Source organism: Festucalex cinctus, chromosome 4, assembly GCF_051991245.1.
Source record: "Festucalex cinctus isolate MCC-2025b chromosome 4, RoL_Fcin_1.0, whole genome shotgun sequence".
Taxonomy (NCBI): Eukaryota; Metazoa; Chordata; class Actinopteri; order Syngnathiformes; family Syngnathidae; genus Festucalex; species Festucalex cinctus.
This window is the reverse complement of record NC_135414.1, coordinates 30568915-30591978: the sequence shown is the minus strand read 5'-3', so window position 1 is coordinate 30591978 and position 23064 is coordinate 30568915. Positions and strand designations below refer to the sequence as shown.

The following is a 23064-nucleotide window of genomic DNA, read 5'->3' as shown; positions in this document are numbered from 1 at the left end:
AAGTCGTTTTTTTTAAAAGTTTATTTTCCCTTTTTATTTCGTAATTTACAACAGCATTATAATACCGGGGCTACCCAAAGGCAGCTTATCAAAATTGATGACGTGTTTTTGAGCAGCGAGTTATTTAGCCCAGTTCTTTTTTTTTTTTTTTTTACAATTGTAAACAGATTACACAAACAAATTTTAAACATTACACAAATACACTATTAATACAGACAAAAACAAAAGAAAATAAAGAAGCTAGCTAAACATAAAGCCATAGTTGCCACTGTTGCTAGTGACAACTTATGTTATTTGTGGATTGAAAACACTGACTGTTATCAATGCGTGTTTTCTACCAGGATCCCTGTTTAGCAATCAGAATGAAAGACAGTCCTGAACAGATGGTAGAGAAATACAGCTATTAGCAGTTACATTTGGGGAACAACAAATGCAGCCGCCATCTTTTGAGGTGTGATACAGTCGCTAACATAGCCATGATGTGAAGTACGAGCGAGTAAACAATGTTAAATGAATGAGTGAGTGTGTTTAAGCTTTATCTTTCGAATGGTTCTTTGTGGAAGAGAAGTGCTGGCAAATTGCTCTTCAGAGTCGTGAAGATTTACTTAACACTTCCTTGCAGCACTAACAAAATAAAAGTCTCTACACATTCCAGCTGTCAAGACACCTTTATTATGACTAGAGCTACAACGACAGTGCATTTAACTGCGCAAATTACATTTTCACCAAAATGAAAGGAACAGCTTCTCTCTGTACAAGCACACAAGGCAAATGCCCAACCCCCCCCACCCAAGAAAATGAATGGATATGAATATCCAATGAATTAATCCAAAAAATAATTGGCAGATTAATCAATAATAGTTGTTTGCTGCCCATACATTGTGTCACATTCTAAATGTTGAATTTGAATCTCTGACCACAAAGTGAGCGGGCAAATTGTTATTCTCCAGCGTGTCTTCTTGTGTGTTCTATTAAATGCATCTTCTGATTGAATGATTTGCCACAAAGTGAGCAGACAAAAGGTTTTTCCCCAGTGTGTATTCTTGAGTGCCTTGTCAAAACTGAATTTAGAGAAAATGTTTTACCACAAACGTAGCAGACAAACGGTTTTTCCCCAGTGTGTCTTCTTGTGTGCGCTGTTAACTGAACCTTCTGAATGAATGCGTCGCCACAAACCGAGCAGACGAATGGTTTTTCACCAGTGTGTCGTCTTGTGTGTGATATTAAATGAGCCTTCTGGATGAACGCTTCGCCACAAAGTGAGCAAGCAAAAGGTTTTTCCCCAGTGTGTATTCTCAAGTGCTTTTTCAAGGATGACTTGTTGGCAAAGGTTTTGTCACAGTGAGAACATTCCACTCGTCTACTGTCATTGTGACTCGTCACATCACCTTTAGAGTGTTCATCATCATCATCATCATCATCATCATCATCATCATCGTCGTCGTCGTCGTCTGTGTCAGAAGACGTTACATCATGGTCAGCGTCCGAAAGTGGCGGTATGAGGCCGTCGCCTGTCTGTGATCCTCCGCAGTGGTCTCCATCACCTTCGTCACTTACAGTGACAACAGTCAATGGGAACTTGGTGATGTCGTCCTCTTGCTCCTCTTCTTTAATGTGTGAGGTCTCCGGCTCCTCTTCTTTCATTTTTGGGGACTCTTGCCCCTCGGGATGGAAATTTTCCTCACTGGGGTCTGCAGGACACAAAAAGACAAAAGCACGCGAGACGCTTAAGTCAAGCCTCATGTGAATTTGATGCTGCATATTACTGCATCTAAAATATTTAAGGTGATGAAAGACGAACTGAAGAAAGTGAATTGCCTTCAACTCGCAAGAATAGTCCAGTTGGCTTTACTCACTCCTCGCAAATTAACTTGGATGACTTACACACTACACCAGCATACAAAAAGGATATTAGAGATGCACAATCGATTTTTTTTCATCAAAACTGTCTGGCTATAAAGCATTTTGAAAAGATAGGCAGGGCTCAAAGGGTGGGGGAAGTTCTGATTACATGTGGCACATGATAATTAACTACAATTTATTGCTTTTAATTTAACATTGTCACAGCAAATGTCTTTTACTCTTGTAACTGTCGATAGACCCCCTTCTTCAAATTTAGATTTTTATGAAAATTTTGAAAACGTAGTGAAACAATTCCATTTGACCAAAAAGGTGATTATGTGTGATTTAAATGTAAATTGGGAGGTTAAACAAAACAGAAACCATCTGAAAAGGGACAGCGGATAATTTTGATATGACTCAGCCTCAGGTTATTAATGGCCCCACATGAACTCAAGTTGTACAAGTAGATGGATAAATCTAGCCTTCACTAACAGACCAGAGAGGATACTAAATTCATTTAAAATGCTGACTGCGTTGTCAGATCACAATCTGATAATGATCAATACAAAACTAAATATTAAGTGATTTAAGCAGAAGGATTCCAAAACATGACCACAACAAATTCCAAAACTCAGTAGAATTGACTGTTTTCAGGAATTGATGTAGATCATTACTGTTCTTTGTTAACAAGTAAATTAAAAGAAATTATTTTACAATTCAGATAGAATATTAAACACAGAGCTAAGAAGAACAACATTTCCTGGTTAAATGAATCATGAAATTCTAACATTGGTTCTATTAAAAATGAACAGTGGAATAGTTTTGGGAAAACAATGCAGTTATTAAACAAGTGAGAGTAAAAAGTGACCAAACCTGTTCTCTGTAAGACAACTCGAGGTTCCAAATTGCAAAGCTCGTCAAGTAAGTGACGTTGTGGCTTGATGTCTTCTTCAACTCCACAAAGTTCCTCTTCGTACTCTGATGTCTTTCTTGCACACATTTTCACGCCTTACAATCACAACACTTAAGCACGAAGTTGATATCTTTTGAGCAATGCTATGCTAACAAATGTTAGCCTTTGTTTGCGGTTCGCAAGCGAGCCTACGTGAGCAAGAAAAGCTTCAACGTGAACCCAGACAGGTTTATATGGACACGAATATTACATTTATTCCGTTTTGGTCCAGTAAAATTGTGATACACGTACTGAATGGATGCTTTAGTCCGGTCAGTGATAAATCGAGAAGATTGATCTAGTGAAGCGCGTGATCGAGCCAAGATCAGAGCACCATTCAGAGGCCTCGCCAGTCTACGCATTACGCAATCAACGATGCACATTGCGCATGTGCAGCAGAGCGGCCATTTTGATAGCGTGCTACGGCTACTACACTGGGACAAAATATTTTGTGACGAACAAACAACGAAAGTTGTAAAAAAAAAATAATAATAAAATAAATTCCGTTAATTGAACCAAATATATTACAATTGCATACAAAACACTGTGTGTCTACACGTAGATTACGTCAATTCTACGAAACCGATATCATCCATTTTAAAAGAAACGGGTTTTATATATTATTGTCGTGTTCTAGTGTAGTTGCCGTAGCTTGCTATCAAAATGCTCGCCCGGATGCGCATGGCGCATGCGCACTGTGTAGTCGCTAAATGTCGCCGACCGTGGTCAGAATACGGCCGCGAAATAATTATTCCTGAATTAATTCTGAACGAACCCAAGCATCGACACAGTGCGTCCATTACTATTTTACCGGGTTGAAACAGAATAAATCAAATCTTGGCGTTCAGATAAACTCGTCTGGATGCACTTTGTAGCTAGCTTAGCTTGATAAACCGCTAACAAAGAGACGCGTGTGTGTAGGAGATCGAAAAACGACTGTTGAAAACTATTGTAATTCTGTTTATTTATTTCCCCCAAATTATTGAATTGTTTTACTTTATATTTCGAGTAGTTTATTATTGAACAGCCTGGGCTTTACTTTGTTTACTTCCGTTTTTTTTTTTTTTTTTTTTTTTTTTTTTTTAAGTTAGAGCTTTTATTTGGAAAGAATAAGGGATATACTCTGGTTGCTCCCCTCACGTTTTCAGATGATAAAAAGTTTATTTTGTTTATGTTTAAGTTTAAAGATAAAGCATTTACCACAGGGGGGCTGTGGTATTATTTGAAAGAATATTCGACAATTGTTGTACTGTAGTGTGATTGAGGGGTTTTGGGCTGTGGGAGAATAAGCTTTTTGCTTAAGTGGTTCTTCCTATATGTGTGTGCGTGTTAATTTGTCGTCAGTATTCTAACACGCTGTTTTTGTGCAACGCAGTGTGGTCCGACATGAGAACCGACATGTATTAGAAATAACAGAAGAGACCAAGTGACTGCTCAAAGTGTTGTGATTGTCGCCCGAAAATGTGTGCAAGTAAGACAGCAGAGTTCAGAGAGGAACTTTGTGGAGCAGAAGACGACATCAAGCCACAACCTCAACAACTGGACGTGCTTTGCAAGTTGGAACCTGGAGTTGTCTTCCACAGAGCAGGTTCGTACTCACTACGTTCTATTCCTAAAAAAAACAACAACAAAAAAACTTCTGGTTTTATTTCGGCAGTGGATGCAGCATTGCAAGCATATGAGGCTTAAGCAACCTGTGCGTTGGTCTTTTTGTGTCCTGCAGACCCCAATAAAGAATATTTCCTTCCTGAGAGGCAAGAGCCCCCACAAAATAAAGAGGACGAGGAGGGGGAGACCCCACACATTAAGGAAGAAGAGCAGGAGGATGAAATCACCAAGTTTCCATTGACTGGTGACTTTGTGACAAGTGAAGAAGGTGATGGAGAGCAATGTAGGGGATCACAAACAGACGACCTCATCCCACCACTTTCAGATGGTGAAAACGTAATGTCACACTCTTCTGACACTGAAGATGGCGATGATAAGGATGATGAGGATGAGGATGAACACTCTAAAGGTGATATATGTCACAATAACAATAGACAAATGAAATGTTCCCATTGTGATAAAACTTTTGCCAACAAGTCATCCTTGGAAAGACACACGAGAAAACACACTGGAGAAAAAGCTTTTGCCTGTACACTATGTGATAAAATGTTTTCTACAAAGGGTTACTTAGAAAAACACACAAGAAGACACACTGGGGAGAAGCCTTTTGCCTGCTCAGTTTGTGGTAAAACATTTTCTGAAAATTCAGATTTAACGAGGCACTCAAGAACACACACTGGGGAAAAACCATTTGTCTGCTCAGTTTGCGGTAAAACATTTTCTAAAAATTCAGATTTAACGAGGCACTCAAGAACACACACTGGAGAAAAACCTTTTGCTTGCTCAGTCTGTGGTAAAACATTTTCTTTAAAGACACATTTAACCAGCCACACAAGGACACACACTGGGGAAAAACCTTTTGCCTGTTCATTTTGCGATAAGAGTTTTTCTGTTAAGAAACATTTAACAAGCCACGCAAGAACACACACTGGGGAAAGACCTTTTGCCTGCTTACTCTGTGTTAAAACATTCACTCAGAAGGTACATTTAATAGCGCACACAAGAACACATACTGCAGAAAAACCATTTGCCTGCTCAGTTTGCGATAAAACATTTTTTAAAAACGAACATCTAACAAGGCACACGAGAACGCACAGTGGGGAAAAACCTTTTGCATGCTCAGTTTGTGGTCAGACATTTTCTGTCAAGTCAACTTTAACAACCCACACAAGAACGCACACTGGGGAGAAACCCTTTGCCTGCTCAGTTTGTGGTAAAACATTTTCTGAAAATTCAGATTTAACGAGGCACTCAAGAACACACACTGGGGAAAAACCATTTGTCTGCTCAGTTTGCGGTAAAACATTTTCTAAAAATTCAGATTTAACGAGGCACTCAAGAACACACACTGGAGAAAAACCTTTTGCTTGCTCAGTCTGTGGTAAAACATTTTCTTTAAAGACACATTTAACCAGCCACACAAGGACACACACTGGGGAAAAACCTTTTGCCTGTTCATTTTGCGATAAGAGTTTTTCTGTTAAGAAACATTTAACAAGTCACGCAAGAACACACACTGGGGAAAGACCTTTTGCCTGCTTACTCTGTGTTAAAACATTCACTCAGAAGGTACATTTAATAGCGCACACAAGAACACATACTGCAGAAAAACCATTTGCCTGCTCAGTTTGCGATAAAACATTTTTTAAAAACGAACATCTAACAAGGCACACGAGAACGCACAGTGGGGAAAAACCTTTTGCATGCTCAGTTTGTGGTCAGACATTTTCTGTCAAGTCAACTTTAACAGCCCACACAAGAACGCACACTGGGGAGAAACCCTTTGCCTGCTCGGTTTGTGGTCAACGATTCGCTCGGAACGCCTACTTAACAAAACACACAAAACACACACACCGACGATAAATCTGAATGAGAATCTTTAATGGCCAATTATGTATAAATAATTGATTAATTTGTAGCTTTTTTTTATTATTTATAACTCAATTATTTGGATACATTTACTTTCCATCCCTTTATTTAAAAAATCTCAAATTGACAAGGAACAGAAGTGCACAAACAGGAGGATGCATGAACATCCTTGTGATCTTCAATAATTCATAAATTAATACTTTAAAAAAAAAAATATATATATATATGTCGACATCAAACATATCCTCACCTCTTCAGCGATGTGTACTTAATGTGGGGTGTGCGGTACAGCGGTTGGGGAGGTTGAGCGGGTGGGAAGGAGGAGGGAGTGGGTGGTTGGCTAAGACGGTTTTATCAGTTGATTTTAAATTATTACACTTTGTTTTTATTTTATTGTAAAGCACTTTGAGTGGCAGTTGCATAAATAAAGTTGATTTGACTTGATCATATATTTAATTACATATTTTATAGATTTATGCTAGCCAATGTAATGAGGTATTTAGTTTATTTTATTCTATTTATGTAACTTTTTTCTTTTTTTTAAAATCTTTTACCTAAATGTTGTGTTGTCATTTTGATGCTTGTCTGTCTCATGTATGCACCAGTTACCGACATAAGGGTTTTAATATCAATATTAACCACTAGTTCAAACATCCATCTATCAGAATATTTGACTAAAAATAGATTTATTTGAATTCGCTATAGAAGGAAACAAAGTCCGGCTTTCTTCCATGGAATTTACAACAAAAAATAAATGTGATGTTTTGAAATTAATGACAAAAATTGTATTAAGATAATATTTTTTTCCCCAATTCCACCTTTAAAAAAAAAATAAAAAATAGCCCAAGAATATATTCTTCCAAGCGATCTCGAAAAACCTTCGATTTGATTGCTATAAACTCACACAAATTACCAAAACAAACAAACGGACCGACACATGTCTGGATGCCGTCACCGTAGCTTGCTGCCAAAATGGCCGACCTGATGCGCATGCGCACTACAGATTGAGTCGGCGCTTCACGCTGATCAGTGGCGCTTCACCAAATCATTCTTCCCGATAAATAATTCGATCAGAATTAGTACTGGCCGGACTAAAGCCTCGAAGTGATTTGTCCGTCACTATTTTACTCGACTCAAACATTCTAAATTGAATATTCTTGTTGGGATAAACTCGTTTGGGTGCATGATGGAGCTTCTCGAGCTAACTTTAGCAAAGCTTGCTAGCCGCTAACAAAGAGAGGCGATGTGTTTGCAACACATCCCTGAGAAGAAATCAAGTGAGCGCGAAGTATTGTAATTGTGGCGTGAAAATGTGTGCAAGAAAGACAGCAGAGTACAAGAAGGAACTTTGCGGAACGGAAGAGGAAAACGAGCCACAACCTCAACTACTGGACACGCTTTGTAAGTTGGAACAACAATCTGTCTTAAACGGACCCTCTCACTTGTTTACTAACTACGTCATAATCTTAAAAAAAAAATAAAATAAAAGCGTGTTTATTTTTAATTAAATCCCTGCTAGTTTTTCACGCTACATTTAAATATGTCATTGAGAGGAGAGCTGTTAGTAGATTGCATCGTAGCGTTGGCTAACATTAGCATGACTTGTTTTTTTATTAGCACTACTGTACACTGCTGCGCCTCATTAATGAATGGACAATTCTTGTTTGTTGAAGACATTTACCCTTTAATCAAATTGGCTTCTTAACCCCTGGGCATTATCTTATTTTGAAATGACTTGGTCAGAACCATCAAAAGCCCAAAACGGGTCACAATAACGCCTACGGGTTTTAAGTTGAATTTATATTACCTTAAACATTGCCAAAACATTGTCGAGTCAATAATCCAAAACATCAGTCGCAGCATGCAATGTAACTGACTTTTTGTTTTCTTGTGTCCTGCAGACCTCCCTGAAGACGATCTTGGTCCTGAGCGGCAGAAGCCGGAGTTCGCCCAAATTAAAGAGGAAGAAAAGCCAGAGCCTCCTCACATAAAAGAAGAAGAGTTAGAGGATGACGTCACCAAGTTTCCATTGATTATTGTCACTGTGAAGAGTGAAGAAAGTGATGGAGAGCATCGTGAAGGATCACAATCGGGCAGCCTCATGCCGCCACTTTCAGATGGCGACAACACGTCACGCTCTTCTCACACTGACCCTGACGACGACGACGATGATGATGATGATGATGATGATTTGACATGTAACAGTGGCAACAAACGCATGAAATGTTGTCAGTGTGACAAAACCTTTGTCAGCAAGTCATCCTTGAACAGACACACGAGAACACACAACGGAGAAAAACCTTTTGTCTGCTCCGTTTGCGGCAAAAGCTTCTCCAGGAACGTGCATTTAACAAGCCACACAAGAAAGCACACTGAGGAAAGACCTTTCGCCTGCTCGGTTTGCGGGAAAACATTTTCTGTAAAGACGAGTTTAACAACACACGCAAGGACGCACACTGGGGAGAAACCCTTTCGCTGTTCAGTTTGTGGCAAACCGTTCAGAGAGAAGGGACATTTAAAAGTACACCGAAGAACACACACTGGAGAAAAACCTTTTCCTTGCTCAGTTTGTGGGAAAAGATTCACTCAAAATGACGCTTTAGCGGTTCACACGAGGACACACACTGGAGAAAAACCTTTTGTCTGCTCAATTTGTGGGAAAAGATTCTCGATAAAGGGAAATTTAACAACTCACACAAGAACACATACCGGGGAAAAACCTTTTTCCTGTTCAGTATGTGGTAAAGGCTTTTCTATTAAATGTGATTTTAAAAAACACTCAAGAACGCACACTAGAGAGAGACCCTTTTCCTGCTCCGTTTGTGGTAAAACATTTTATCGAAATGAACATTTAACAATACACTCAAGAACGCACACTGGGGAAAAACCTTTTGCTTGCTCAGTTTGTGGCAAAACATTTTCTGTCAAGACATCTTTAACATTGCATACAAGAACACACACTGGTGAGAAAACTTTTTCCTGCTCAGTTTGTGGTAAAACATTTTATAGGAATCAAGACCTAAAAAGGCACTCAAGAACACACACGGGAGAAAATCCTTTTGCATGCTCGGTTTGTGGTAAAACATTTTCTGTAAAGACAAGCCTAACCAAGCACACAAGAACACACACTGGGGAAAAACCTTTTGCTTGCTCCGTTTGTGGTAAAACATTTTCTGTTAAGACAAATTTAACAATGCACACAAGAACACACACTGGGGAAAAACCTTTCGCCTGCTCAGTTTGTGGCAAAACATTTTCTGTCAAGGCCAGTTTAACAATGCACACGAGAACACACAGTGGGGAAAAACCTTTCGCCTGCTCAGTTTGTGGAAAAACATTTTCTCGAAATCCAGATTTAACTCGGCACACAAAAACACACGCCGGCGATAAAGTATTTAGTTGCAACGTATGTGATAAAAGATTCTCTGGTCAGGATCAGGTCAAGATGCACGAGTGCAGTGAGAAGAGCAATGATGAGTGAAGCTGCAAAATAAATGGAAGAAAGTGCAACAGTGTTGGAAAACACAGACTCCTTCCATACTTCCTTTAGAGTAGTGATTCTCAACTGTGGGGTTCGGGACCCAGAAATGGGTCGCGGGTTCATTATGGGTGCTGCGATGCACCTATAAGGGAAAAAATAGGTCGGGAAAAAATAGGACATTATTACTGCTAGTATGTGTTTGAAAGAATTACTTTCAAAAGATTGTTTTCCCCACAATGTATTGTTCTTGTTTTTGACTTGTATAAGTTAGTGACAATAGGAAAATGTGTGTGCGGTGGTTGAGCAGTACCGCTCTCAGTGGTTGAAAGCTATTGATTGTTTTAATTATACTTGTCTAAAATTGTGCATCAATACTAAGCTAATGGTCATTTGAAATGATCACAGCTGTAATAATATTCTTGACTGTTCTTGCCCCTCCTCCTCAGGCCATTTACTCATTTAGGCCAATGCGGAGATTTTCTGTGTTGTCAACCACGTTTCTGTTTTTGTAAATAAACCCTTCGTTGAACTTGGAATTCTTCCGGCGAGTTATTTAGTGAGATGCAAACCTCATTCCGTCTTAACACAAATTGACAGATAGCGAACAATCTTGAAGAGAATTGAAGATGCTGGAGTAAAAGCTAAATTGTTTAATGTTCTCTTCAATCCCTAGTTGTTGTTACATTTTGTGAAATTGAAATGATAAAGAATCAATACATGAAATGACAACACAGGTAGAACGCAGGAATACAGGTCGAAATTAACAGAAATTTTAATTACACAAACACGCCTGCAGAGGGAGGCAAATCAACATCATTACAAGCTAGCTCTTAAATAATAATAATAATAATAATAATAAAATATCATGGTACTCAAAAGCTGCTTTCTGCCTTTTTTTTTTTTTTTTTACACGGAAGAGTAAACATAACATGGTGTTGGCGGTGGTTTCAACTTACACCTGTCAAGATGTCTGCATGTACTTTGACTTTTACTTTGATTATTATTATTATTATTATTTTTATTTTAAATGTATATTTAGTTAGCCCCTAGCGGATGAGCGCACCCAAACTTCCGGTGCAGGGAGACTTCAGCGGAACGCGCTGCTAATGTGATGTAAAACTCCAATTCTAAATCCTTAACCCACTCAAAAAGAACAGGGGACGCCATTTACCGGAAGTAAATCAAAGTTGACGTTCTTGGTGCCAAATCAAAATACATCGCTTGGTTGTCTTCAAACGCTTGTTGGATGCTTTTTTGCAATGACGTTAAACGCGCGTTTCTTCATGACGAATGTTTTTTTTTTTTTGACGAGGATGGAACGTTTGTAAACATGAAACAAAATAGTGGGAAAGCTTTCCCAAAGCGACTAGGATGGAGCATGTATTTTTCCCACTGCTTTGTTTACACGTCGCTTTTGGTAACATGGAAGATAACCCGGAAGTGTTTACGGCGCAGCTAAGGTGACATAGTAGGCGAAAAACTTTGCGTTCTCTCGCAAAGATTGCAAGAGAACGCAAGTTTTTTCGCGAGGGCACGCAATCTTTGCGAAAATGTTTTGCGAGGGAACGCAAAGTATTTATTTATTTTTTCTACCATGTCACCTTAGGGACTCCATTCTGAAAATGCGGGTGGTTTTATCATCGCAGACGTAATTTGTCCAAATGGAGTTGCCGTACAAATTCTGCTGAAACGCTTCCGTGTACTGTTGAGTGAGTGTAACAAAACGCGCTTTATTAAATAATCCTCCCGATATGATACCGAGCGTAGATGATACTTGACAGATGATCTCTATTTTTATTGGCAAAAGGTATGAACCAACTTGTATAAAATCGTCTCGCCGAGGCGTCTTCAGATGGTTTAGCTTAGCTTGCTAGCCGCAAACAAAGAGACACGTCATTCGTTAGCAGCACGTCTCTGAGTTGAGTGAGTGCGCTGTAAAGTGGGCTTATTATTATTATTATTATCATGTGAAAATGTCCACAAAACGTGTGAAAGAAGAAGAGTGCGATGAGAATCTCTCTCTGACAAAAGAGGAGGAGAAGGAGCAAGTCCTGGAAGCTGATTTGGAGAAGCATCAAGATGTGATTCTCAAAGCAGGTTTGTTTTACTTACTCTCACTTTATCAGCAACTAACTACTTTCTAGTGTTAGAGGGCCAAGAAATACCACGTGACAGATTTTTCAAAGGTTTTATCGACTGATGAAATGAGTGGGACTCTTTACAGACCACTTTGCCTTGCTGGAACAGACTAATAATGGCCACAAAACTTCCACTTCCATTCAGATGCCTTCGAGGTGGTGGCTGGGTTCCAGGTTGGACTGACAAATTACGATAGAAACTTGGTCTACAGTCGAGATTTGGTTTTTATCGACCAATCATAGTAGCGTCTAAGATGTCATCAACGTACCTGCCTAAAGTGTGACGACGACTTTGAATGGAAAGTCCTCTTTTTACATTTGCAGTAACAGCTAGACTGGATGTGTGTTGCAGATATCTGAAATTCACTTTTGCCTACTCAAAAGGAACATTTCAGATAGCTACATTCTTCTTATCCACACCATTTTGTCTAAAGTAAAGTTGTGACTTGTGTGACTCATCTTGTGCTAATGTACTGTAATTTTACTTTATGATTTTTTTTCTTACAGTCTTATTCTTTTATATTTTTGTGAATACAGTGCTACTTGTCTTTATTAAAATAACATTTAAATGTTTCCAGGGTGGTGGTGGAATGGATTAATGGCATTTGACTTAATTTCGGTGGAGAATATTGAATCGGTATCCAAGTAAAATCAGTTACTAGCTTGGTCATGAAAGGGGGGGGAAAAAAACATGTAGGTCAAGGTACCATAATGCATTTGACCTTATTTGTCGTCTCTCTTTATAAAGACTGCTGGTAAGACTGCATGCATAAGGTGACTCGACTTGTCACATAAATGGACTCACCTTGAGTCAAACTTGGTGTAAACTTGACTGAAGCAAATCATTTGGTTTTATCTTCTTGTCTCCTGTCATGCAGATGTGACTGAACAAGCGTCGGAGCGCCCTCATGTTAAAGGCCAACAGGCGTCCTGTCACATTAAAGAAGAAGAACAAGAGGCTGATATCGCAGACTTTCCGTTGACTGTCATTGTGAAGAGTGAAGATGATGATGATGAAGAAGAAGAGGATGACGGAGACCACCGTGGACCCTTACAAGAAGACGACGGCCTCTTCGCGCCGCTATTAGAAGGCGACGACGTGACGTCGCACTCGTCTGACGAAGACGATGGACACGCCAAAGACGATGCGACATGTGACGCTGACAACAAACGCGTGAAATGTTCCCAGTGCGACAAAACATTTTTCTACAGTTCGTCGCTGAAAAGGCACACAAGAACGCACACTGGAGAAAAACCTTTTGCCTGCTCGGTTTGTCATAAAAGATTCTCCATCAAAAGGCATTTAATAGTACACACAAGAACACACACCGGAGAGAAACCTTATTCCTGTTCAGTCTGCGGTAAAAAATTCAGTCAAAAGGCACACGTAAAAGCGCACACAAGAACGCACACTGGGGAAAAACCGTTTGCCTGCTCAGTTTGCGAGAAGCGATTCTCCGCGCAGGGACATTTGATAACACACAAAAGGACGCACACCGGAGAGAAACCTTTTGCCTGCTCGTTTTGTGGGAAAGGATTCACCCAAAGGTGCACTTTGATAACACACACAAGAACGCACACTGGTGAGAAACCATTCAGTTGCAGCGTGTGCGATAAAAGATTCTACGTCAAGCGTGAGGTGAAGAGACACAAGTGCGCTGGTGGGAAGAGTGGCGTCGACTGACGCTGCAAAAACATCTGGGAAGAAACTGGCCGTCAACGGCGCAGTCACGACTCCCTAATCACCATTTTGGGATTTGTATATAGTGGACTCATCAAATGAAAAACGGGAACATGTATTGATAGTGTGTCCTGTGATTTTTTTTCTTTTTTTTTATGTAAGTTGTGAACTATACAAGTTAAAGGGGGAAGCTCAGTTTTGTGTAGATACGTTTTTTGCTGTTGTGCGTTTGTACTATGGCATTTTTTTTTTTCATTAAATGCAAGCATGAAGCTAGCTGGCTGAACATTTTCTGAATTGTTGAAGTACAAAAAGTTGAATTCTCTTTTGTTTTACGTGTCAAATTTACAATCAACTTCTACTGTGAGCGACCAATAAACTCCTTGAAGGAAGCACGCTTTGGCTTTGCCTCTAATTTCAAAAACTATGCGAGCTGTGAGGACAGACAGAAGCTAAGGAATAGTGTAAAATGTCTTCTAATTACTTTCAAATGTGAGACAGGTATGAGTTCGACTTTCACACTGAAGCCGAGAAGCAAGAAGCGTCCTTTGGGCTGCTAAACAACATCTGGAGCTTAAATGTGGACTTGGACGTGAGAAGAACTAGTATAGATCAACAGTGACATCTATTGGTAGAATGACTGTACAGCAACATAGTTAGGCCGCTAATTTTTTTAATGTTTGGGTTATTTATGCTGACTGTAAATTTAAAAAAAAATATGTGAGGAAGTAATATTTTAATGAATGATAACGATTTGTTTTTGTATGTTGCAGTTTATAAGGTATAATATACAAACTTGAATGGCGTAACTCCATCAAGATGGCGTTTTTGTTTTTGTCCATTACTATTTAGGGTTGCCAACTTTCGCCAACGAGTAATCTCGACCACTATATCAGTGACGAGTAAATCAGCAACCCATAGACATGTGTAAGTATTTACCTCACTGAGTTGGTTTAGTTGTACTGCGTCGGTGCGTCCGCCATATTGGATGTGGAAGATCTTCCTTGTGAACTACCACAAATACGACTCAACTTCATATTGCGGCAACCTACAAAAGTCAACAAATATTTGCAAGCACACGCACCAGGCACTCAAAACTGCATACAACTTTGAATCTGATCACACAAGCTTGTTGAACAGACAACTTTATTTACAGCAAGCAAGTATCAGATGGATGTTTTTTTTTTTTTTTTTTAAAGCCTGCTCAAGTGCAGCTCATTTGGGGGAACTTTCCTTTTCCATATTAGGCCTTTCTTATGTCAGTTTGCATACAACGCTCATTGTTTGAACATATATCGGGAATATAAGGGCGAATATCGCTCAGTTCCCTGTGGAGGGTTGGGCTCGTCTGTTTAACACAAATTTTATGAAGGCATGCAATAATCATTAGATCATCCGAGTTCATCATGCGCAAGGTCTACTGTACAAAGTAGCCGGTGTACAATTTAAAAAAAAAAAAAAAAAAAAAAGCTCGATTACACATGAAAAATATGCTCACGTTTGTTTGACAAGCATCCAAATTACAAATTACATAAAACTTCATTTGTTTATGATGTATGAAAATTAAGTCATTATAGGTTACATATAAATATGTGAATGGTCACCATAGATATACGTGGAATACCATTACCAATTCATCATTTAGTAAGAAGACTAACTAATAATGAGCACAAACTAAATATAATGCAATGTCAAGAAAATAGAAATAAGTATTTTTTTTAAATTGTTAATTCATTAATCTTCGAAAATAGGAGTGCCATCAAAATAATTTCTGTTTTTCATTTAAGGAGTGCTGTAGTTGACATTTAAAAAAAATAAAATAAAATACGGCTAAAGTGATTAGGCAGTTGGCATCTCACTGTCGAAAGTTGTTTCTACAGATTCACTGACCACCTTCACACCAGAACACTTGTGTCGCTTCACCTGACGCTTAACATGAAATCTTTTCTCGCACACGCTGCAGCTGAACGGTTTCTCACCCGTGTGCGTTCTTACGTGCGATATCAAATGTTCCTTCTGAGCGAATCTTTTGTCACAATCCGAGCAGGCAAACGTCTTCTCCCCTGTGTGCGTTCTTGTGTGCGCAATTAAATGGCCCTTCTGCGTGAATCCTTTCCCACAAAGTAAACAGGCAAAAGGTTTCTCTCCGGCATGTGTTCTTGTGTGCGCTGTTAAATTTGTCTTTTTGGAGAAACTTTTACTACAAACTGTACAGGAAAAGGGTTTCTCACCGGTGTGTGTTCTCATGTGTTGAATCAATGTCGAACGCACACTAAAACTTAAGCTGCAAACTGAGCAGGTAAAAGGTTTCTCCCCAGTGTGCGTTCTTATGTGTATTCTTAAATCCCCTTTCTGAGTAAATCTTGTCCCACAAAATGAGCAGGCAAAAGTTTTCTCCCCGGTATGTGTTCTTGTGTGCGCTATTAAATGTCCCTTCTGGGTGAATCTTGTGCCGCAAACCGAGCAGGCAAAAGGTTTCTCCCCAGTGTGGGTTCTTGTGTGTGCAATTAAATCTCCCTTCTGTCGGAATCTTGTACCGCAAAATGAGCATGCAAAGGGTTTCTCCCCAGTGTGTGTTCTTGAGTGTATTGTCAAATCTCCCTTTCTGGAAAAGCCTTTGCCACAAACCGAACAGGCGAAAGGTTTCTCCCCAGTGTGCGTTCTTGTGTGTGCTATTAAATGTCCCTTCTGAGTGAATCTTTTATCACAGACTGAGCAGGCAAATGGCTTTTCTCCAGTGTGCGTTCGTACGTGCCGTTGCAACGTTGACTTGTTGTAAAACGTTTTGTCACACTGAGGACATGCTAAGTGTTTGTTGTCAGTGCGACATGTCATATCACCTCTGGAGTATTCATCATCAGCATCAGTGTCGGGAGAGTGCGCCGTCATGTCGTCAACATCTGCGAGCGGAGCAAAGCGGCTTTGTGATTGGAAGCCTTCGTACGCGTCTCCGTCACCTTCTTCGCTCTTTACAATAACAGTCAAGGGAAACTCCGCCAAATCATCATCTTGCTCCTCCTCCTTAATGCGATGGGGCTCTGGCTGCTGCGGCTCAAGATGAAGATCTTCTTCACTGACGTCTGCGGGACATAAGAAGACAAACGTGCGAGGTTTGTTCAAGTCAAGTTTCATGTTGGGTCTTTTTGATGCTGCTCCTCACTTTGACTGGAATGAAACCGCGACCACTGACCTTGCTCTTCATCATCTTCACCCTTCACAATCACACCCAGAATTTGAAACTCGGCGATTTCAGCTTCCTGCTCCTCCTCTTTAATGTTTGAGTGCTCCGGCTCCTGCCGGTCCTGCCGCTCAAGTCCAAGATCATCTTCTGGGACGTCTGCAGGAAGCAAGAAGACAAACACACATGGTTTGGTAAAGTCATACGATACGGCTGCCATCTTGGCACCCGACACCGTATCCCAAACATATGACTATGATAACAGAATTTTGTCACATAGCCAGAAATACATGCAGCTCCTTCAATTTTGCTGTCTGCCCCCTCTTTTTCTTTACATCCATTTAGAATGAGGATCTTTACTGACAATACACAGTACATACAAATCAAGGCCACTGTCCCACATTGGTGAAAAAGACATTAAAGACTGTAAAACAAAAAGAAATAAGGCTTAAGTACTATGAAGTAAAAGCAGTACACAGACTCGAATTTTGTTTGAAGTTCCTAAATCGATTGTTTGTTGTTTTCTAAAAGCAGTTGACATGTTTGAAGATAATTGCTGAAATCACGTGCAAAAACCGAGAAGTAGTCATACTGAAAAGAACGTATTTTTACATCGTTACTTCTTAGCAATGCAATTTCGTGTTACGGTTTTAGATGCAATGAAGTCGACCGGCCTTGGTGCTCCCCACGCATTCAGACGACGCTCAACCACCCACGACTTACTTACTTATAAGTTTTAGTTGACAAATCTACATACCTGCTCGGCGGAACACAACTTGAGGCCTCAAAACAGCGTCCAGTAGTTGACGTCCTCGCTCCTTCTGATCTTTTGCTCCACCGACTTCCCCCTCGTGCTTTTCTTTCACAACTTTAGCACACATTTTTTAAAACGATAATAGCAACACTTTACACTGACATTTGATCCGTGTTTAGCGCTGTGCTACGAACAAAGGCGTCTCTTTGTTAGCGGCTAGCAAGCTAAACTAAGCTAGCTAGAGAAGCTTCGACGTGCACCGAGACGAGTTGAAGCTGACAAGAAGAGTTCATGAATAACGTACAATGCCGAGGCTTCATTGCGTTCAGAATTAATTTGGAAGAATCTTTTGATGGCAAACTAAAAGAAGAAGAAAAAAACTGCACAGAAGTAGCGCTTTAGCACGGGTAGTACGGCAAGACCATTTGGACAAACTACGAATGCGACTCATTTCAGTGTCTAAACCGAAATTAATTTATAATACCTAGGATTACTGTTTTTTTGTTGCACTTATCAATAAAGCATGGACTTGAACATTTATAGCGGCTTCAACTAACTTTGTCTTTGTTTTTGTATCGTGCATTACGTCACAAATAACGGGCTTATGACAGTTAAAAAAAAAAAAATGTTTTTATTAGAATTGTTTTATTTTTTATTCTATTTTTTACTAACGGGATGGGCTTCCATATTTCTGTTTACTAGAGTCATGAATGCAGACAACATATTTCACATCTCTCCTCCTTCTTCCTCTCGCCGCAGAACGTCACCCGGAAGTCGTTCTCTCGCCGTCCTTTATCAGGTGCTAAAAGGTTTACAAAACGGACTTTCATATACACGCGTCGTCTCCGCACGTAATGAAGCCAGAACAAATGACGTGCATTATTACTTTAACATTACAGGGCTCAGACATCATTCATTAAATCTTCGTATCGGGATAAACTCGTCTGGGTGCACGAAGCCTTCTTTGAGCTAGCTCAGCTTAGCCGGCTAAGCGCTAACAGAGGGAAGCTCATCAAATGGAAGAAAGTGTTGCGATTGTCTTGCAATAATGTGCGCGCTGTACGCAAAGGAACTTTGCGGAACAATAGAGGAGAATGAGCGACAACGTCAACGCGTGGACGCTGTTTTCAGGCCGGAAGTTGTGTACCACGCAGCGGGTTTGTACATTTCTGTCGGCTCACTTATTGCTACTTTTTATGATAAATATTCTCATTTTTAATGGACACCACCTGACATTATTAAAATCAGATAATTAAATAATAATAATAATAATAATAAAATGAACTAGCTGATTTTATGCATCTTATCACTTGGACTGCTGAAGCGACGCCAAAGTCGCAACATTAGAGTTGAGCAAAACTTGACCATCTTACAGTCTGTGTGCTTTGTGTCCTGCAGATGTCAGCGAAGATCTTCATTCTGAGCAGCAGGAGCCGGAGCGCCACGACATAAAAGAGGGAGAGGAGGCAAACCCCTCTCGTGTTCAAGGAGAGGCGCTGGATCCCACTTTCGTGAAAGAGGCAGAGGAGCAAGACACGCCACACATTAAAGAGGAAGAGCAGGAAGCTGACATCACCAACTTTCCATTGACTGTCATTGTGAAGAGTGAAGATGATGATGATGAGGAGGAGGAAGACGAAGGTGATGGAGACCACTGTGGAGGAACACAATCAGACAGGGTCTTAGCGCCGCTAACAGATAGTGACGACATAACGTCACACGCTCCTGACACTGACGACGATGATGATGATGATGAACACTCAAAAGGTGATATGACATGTCACGCTGTCACAGAACGTGTGAAATGTTCTCAGTGTGACAAAACATTTTACAATAAGTCAACGCTGAAAAGACACACAAGGACACACACAGGAGAAAAACCTTTTGCCTGCTCACTTTGTGGTAAAGGTTTTTCGATAAAGACCAATTTAACGAGGCACATAAGAAGACATGATGGAGAAAAACCTTTTGCCTGCTTAGTTTGCGATAAAAGATTCTCCATAAAAGAAGATTTGAAAATACACGCGAGAACGCACACTGGGGTGAAACCTTTTGCTTGCTCAGTTTGTGGTCAACGGTTCTCTAGAAATACAATTTTAACAACACACAAAAGAACACACACTGGAGAAAAACCTTTCGCCTGCTCGGTATGTGGCCTTCGGTTCACCCAAAAGACAAATTTAACGAGACACACGAGAACGCACACCGGCGAGAAACCTTTTGCTTGTTCCGTCTGTGGGAAAACATTTAACCGAAAAACAAATTTAGCGGCGCACACAAAGACGCATGCTGGAGAGAAACAATTCAGTTGCGGTGTGTGTGAGAAAAGATTTCATGTCAAGCGTGACATTAAAAGACATAAATGTGCTGGTGAGAAGAGCAGCCGTCAATGAAGCTGGTGGGGGAAAAAAAATTTAAAAAACAAACCTGAGGCCCGTTTTTAGCTCACGTCAGCGAAAAAAGTGAGAGTCACAAGCTATTGCATGTTTGCTGTGCTTGGGTTTGTTTGTTTTTTCTTTTTGTTTTGTTTTTGTTTTTCAATTAGTTTTGGATTAGGGGTCTATTTCACAAAGAAGATTTAGTGAGGACCCTGCGTCAAGAAACCCTGAAATGTGGGAAACCTAAACCAGAGGGGAAAAAAAGTTAACGCTAGCCTGTTTCATAAAATGAGGTAATTTAAGCTCTCAGTCAGTTACCGTGGTAACATAGTCCCAGAACCTGACCTAGTTGGTAGCCGGTTTTGTCACAATGAACCTCGAGGTTTTCTCTGTCCCCGCCCCCTTTCAGCCACACACGACATTTCATTTCCTCACTCATAAAGTCCGCTCCGGCGACTTTTTGTGTAAATATTAGGGATGCACGATAATATCCGTGGCCGATAATTATCGGCAATAAGCGACCAATTATTATTTTTTTTTTTAGTTTTTCTTGTTAGTACGAACACCATACAAGTCAATAAAACGTTATCTTAAGCCAACTGACTCGGGTCCATTTCTTGACTTCTGGGTTTTTCTTGTAATGTACACGCACGCGCGCGAATGCGGAAACAAGTCATTACGAGAAAAACCTGCGCCTAAAGCCAAACTCTGGTAGGTTTTTACTCTCTTGACCGGGTTTTCCCCATCTCTGCTGCACTAGTACACAAGTGTAACCGGTCAGTTTTCATAAAAATATTAAACAAATAGAAGGTTGAGTGTTAATATCACAGCGCAACTAATTTTGTCCAAGTAGAGCTGCCTTACTTCTTCCATCCGCGTACTTGGTATTACTCAACCACACTCGCTTTCACTAACGATTCGTTCTGAATTATTATTGGACACACCGAACACTGTTCGTCCATCATCGCCATACAGGACTTGAAACCCGAATGAACGAAATTTTCGTGTCCGGATGAAAATCATCCCAGCGCACGATGAAGCTTCTCGAGCTAGCCTAGCTTAGCTTATTTTAGCTTACCTTGCTAGCTTCAAACAAAGAGACGCATCGCGACGCAGAGAGCAAGTAAGCGGCAAGTGTTATGATTATCGTGTGAATTGTGAGTATGGAACCTGTGAAAGAAGAAGAAGAACACGCGGAAGAAGTTTCTCGACCAAATGTGGAGACCGACTGTCAACGTCAACTACTGGACGCTGTTTGCAATCAGCCTCGAGTTGAGTTACCTTTGGCAGGTTTGTCCACGTACTCTCATTCATTTGGTGACAACTTTATGTGAGAAGGAATGCAAGATTTTCGACACTGTATGTGCCAAGAGAATAATTTCATATGACAGAGTTGAGTAAAATTTGAAAGCTAAAAATTAATATGCAGGTGGTATTTAAAAAAAAAAGTTAATTCCCACCCTTCAATTTATTATTTTTTTTTAAAGTTGTTCCACCTTGTTTATTTTGACAATTAAGTATGTTCAATACCACTTTTCCAGGCCGATACCAGTACCAGTATTCAGTCTGAGTACTCACCGATATTGAGTACAGATACAGTTATTCCTTTTATGTGTTAAATTTAACACACAAAAAAAAAGGGAAGAAAGACCTTTCTTTTGGACGCAGAGGATGATTAACAGATGTGTCTGACTGCTGCGGACTTGGAGGAGGACTTGCTCTATGTCAGATTATTATTTTTCCCTGGTAGCCTCCACAAGTACCTGGCACCTTAAAATAATTCCAGTATCGGACTAAAAACCTAGTCCTGGTATCAGTACTCACCCATCCCTACTGATAATATGTGTCCTTTTCATAATAGAACCTGGTAAAAGGAAAATCTTAAAAATTTGTATAAACAATAATACAACATAAAGTCCAAAACAGGAGACTGGGCTGATCACAGCTTACGCAAACCATGTTTTTGTCGTCAGATGTCAGTGGAGAAGATCTTCATCTTGTTAAAGAGGAGGAGCAAGAGTCGGATATCACCAGGTTTCCAGTGATGGTCGTCACCGTGAAGGATGAAGAAGATGATGGCGATCGCTGTGCAAGATCCCAATCAGACGACGTCATGGCTCCGCTCTCACATAATGATGACGCAACATCACAGTCTTCTGAAGATGATGATGACTCTAGAGGTGACGTGACATGCCACACTGACAAGAACTCTGTCCAGTGTTCTCATTGTGGCAAAACATTTCACAGGAAGTCATTGTTGAAAGCACACACAAGAACACACACCGGAGAACAACCTTTTGCCTGCTCAGTTTGCGGGAAAAGATTCTCTGTCAAAGGAAATCTAACCAAACATGCAAGAACGCACACGGGAGAGAAACCGTTTGCATGCTTAATTTGTGGCAAAAGATTCACTCAGAAAGGCGGTTTAACAAGACACACAAGAGCACACACTGGGGAGAAACCGTTTGCATGCTCACTTTGTGGGCAAAGATTTTCCGCGCAGGGAACTTTAATAACCCACAAACGGACGCACACCGGAGACAAACCTTTTGTTTGCTCAGTTTGCGGTCAAAGATTTTCTTCGAAGACGCATTTAACAAGGCACACAAGAGCGCACACTGGAGAGAAACCACTGGCCTGCTCAGTTTGCAGTAAAAGATTCTCCCGAAAGGAACATTTATCAGAACACGCGAGGACACACACTGGCGATAAGCCATTTTCCTGCTCAGTTTGCGGCCAAAAATTCACTCAGAAGGGAGATTTGAAAAGACACACGAGGACGCATACTGGGGAAACACCTTTTGCTTGCTCACTTTGTGGCAAAGGATTCACTCGAAAGGGGTATTTAAAAGAGCACACGAGAATACACACAGGTGAGAAGGCATTCAGTGGCAGTGTGTCTGCGTAACAGAAGATTCGTGTCACGTCACAAGTACGCCACGAGCGTATGTTGATGAGAAGAGTAGCAGTCAACGAAGCTGCAGAAATAAATTGAAGAAACGGAGGATGTGTTTGTACTTATTGACTCATTTCCTGCTCTCTAATCACCATAATGTGAAACATCGGTTCACAAATGACCTGTTTTCCAAACAATGTGGTCTCTTTACTTTATTTGACGAAAACTCCTACTTCCACTATTTCACATTTGCCAAAAAAGAAAAACAAATAATTTTACCACAGATT

General features: G+C 40.3%; 4 protein-coding genes across 5 annotated transcripts; 2 read left to right on the top strand and 2 right to left on the bottom strand.

Annotated features, from left to right (window-relative positions):
* Positions 1 to 52: 52 nt before the first annotated feature.
* LOC144018102 (uncharacterized) lies at positions 53 to 3178 on the bottom strand. The gene is made up of 2 exons (XM_077520247.1): positions 2716 to 3178; positions 53 to 1691 (listed from the first exon to the last, which is right to left on the bottom strand). Exons 1-2 carry the CDS (start codon positions 2840 to 2842, stop codon positions 940 to 942), a joined length of 879 nt encoding a protein of 292 aa, XP_077376373.1. The 5' UTR covers positions 2843 to 3178; the 3' UTR covers positions 53 to 939.
* Positions 3179 to 3454: 276 nt separating this feature from the next.
* Positions 3455 to 6557, top strand: LOC144018094 (uncharacterized). Its single transcript, XM_077520237.1, has 3 exons — positions 3455 to 3584; positions 4170 to 4382; positions 4518 to 6557. The coding sequence occupies exons 2-3, from the start codon at positions 4256 to 4258 to the stop codon at positions 6263 to 6265; spliced, it is 1875 nt and encodes a 624-aa protein (XP_077376363.1). The 5' UTR covers positions 3455 to 3584; positions 4170 to 4255; the 3' UTR covers positions 6266 to 6557.
* A 699-nt stretch (positions 6558 to 7256) lies between these two features.
* Positions 7257 to 22885, top strand: LOC144017170 (uncharacterized). The gene is made up of 9 exons (XM_077518467.1): positions 7257 to 7672; positions 8173 to 9748; positions 9822 to 9843; positions 11657 to 11849; positions 12769 to 13551; positions 16854 to 16943; positions 18496 to 18660; positions 18902 to 19894; positions 21855 to 22885. Exons 1-9 carry the CDS (start codon positions 7582 to 7584, stop codon positions 22787 to 22789), a joined length of 4848 nt encoding a protein of 1615 aa, XP_077374593.1. The 5' UTR covers positions 7257 to 7581; the 3' UTR covers positions 22790 to 22885.
* LOC144018099 (uncharacterized) lies at positions 14700 to 19321 on the bottom strand. 2 transcript variants are annotated; one of them, XM_077520244.1, is made up of 4 exons: positions 18877 to 19321; positions 17507 to 18305; positions 16762 to 16908; positions 14700 to 16651 (listed from the first exon to the last, which is right to left on the bottom strand). In XM_077520244.1, exons 2-4 carry the CDS (start codon positions 17628 to 17630, stop codon positions 15411 to 15413), a joined length of 1512 nt encoding a protein of 503 aa, XP_077376370.1. In that variant the 5' UTR covers positions 17631 to 18305; positions 18877 to 19321; the 3' UTR covers positions 14700 to 15410. The 2 variants fall into 2 exon arrangements, with proteins under 2 accessions (XP_077376370.1, XP_077376371.1); XM_077520245.1 differs by lacking the exon at positions 18877 to 19321 and having other exon boundaries at positions 17507 to 18442.
* Positions 22886 to 23064: the final 179 nt, after the last annotated feature.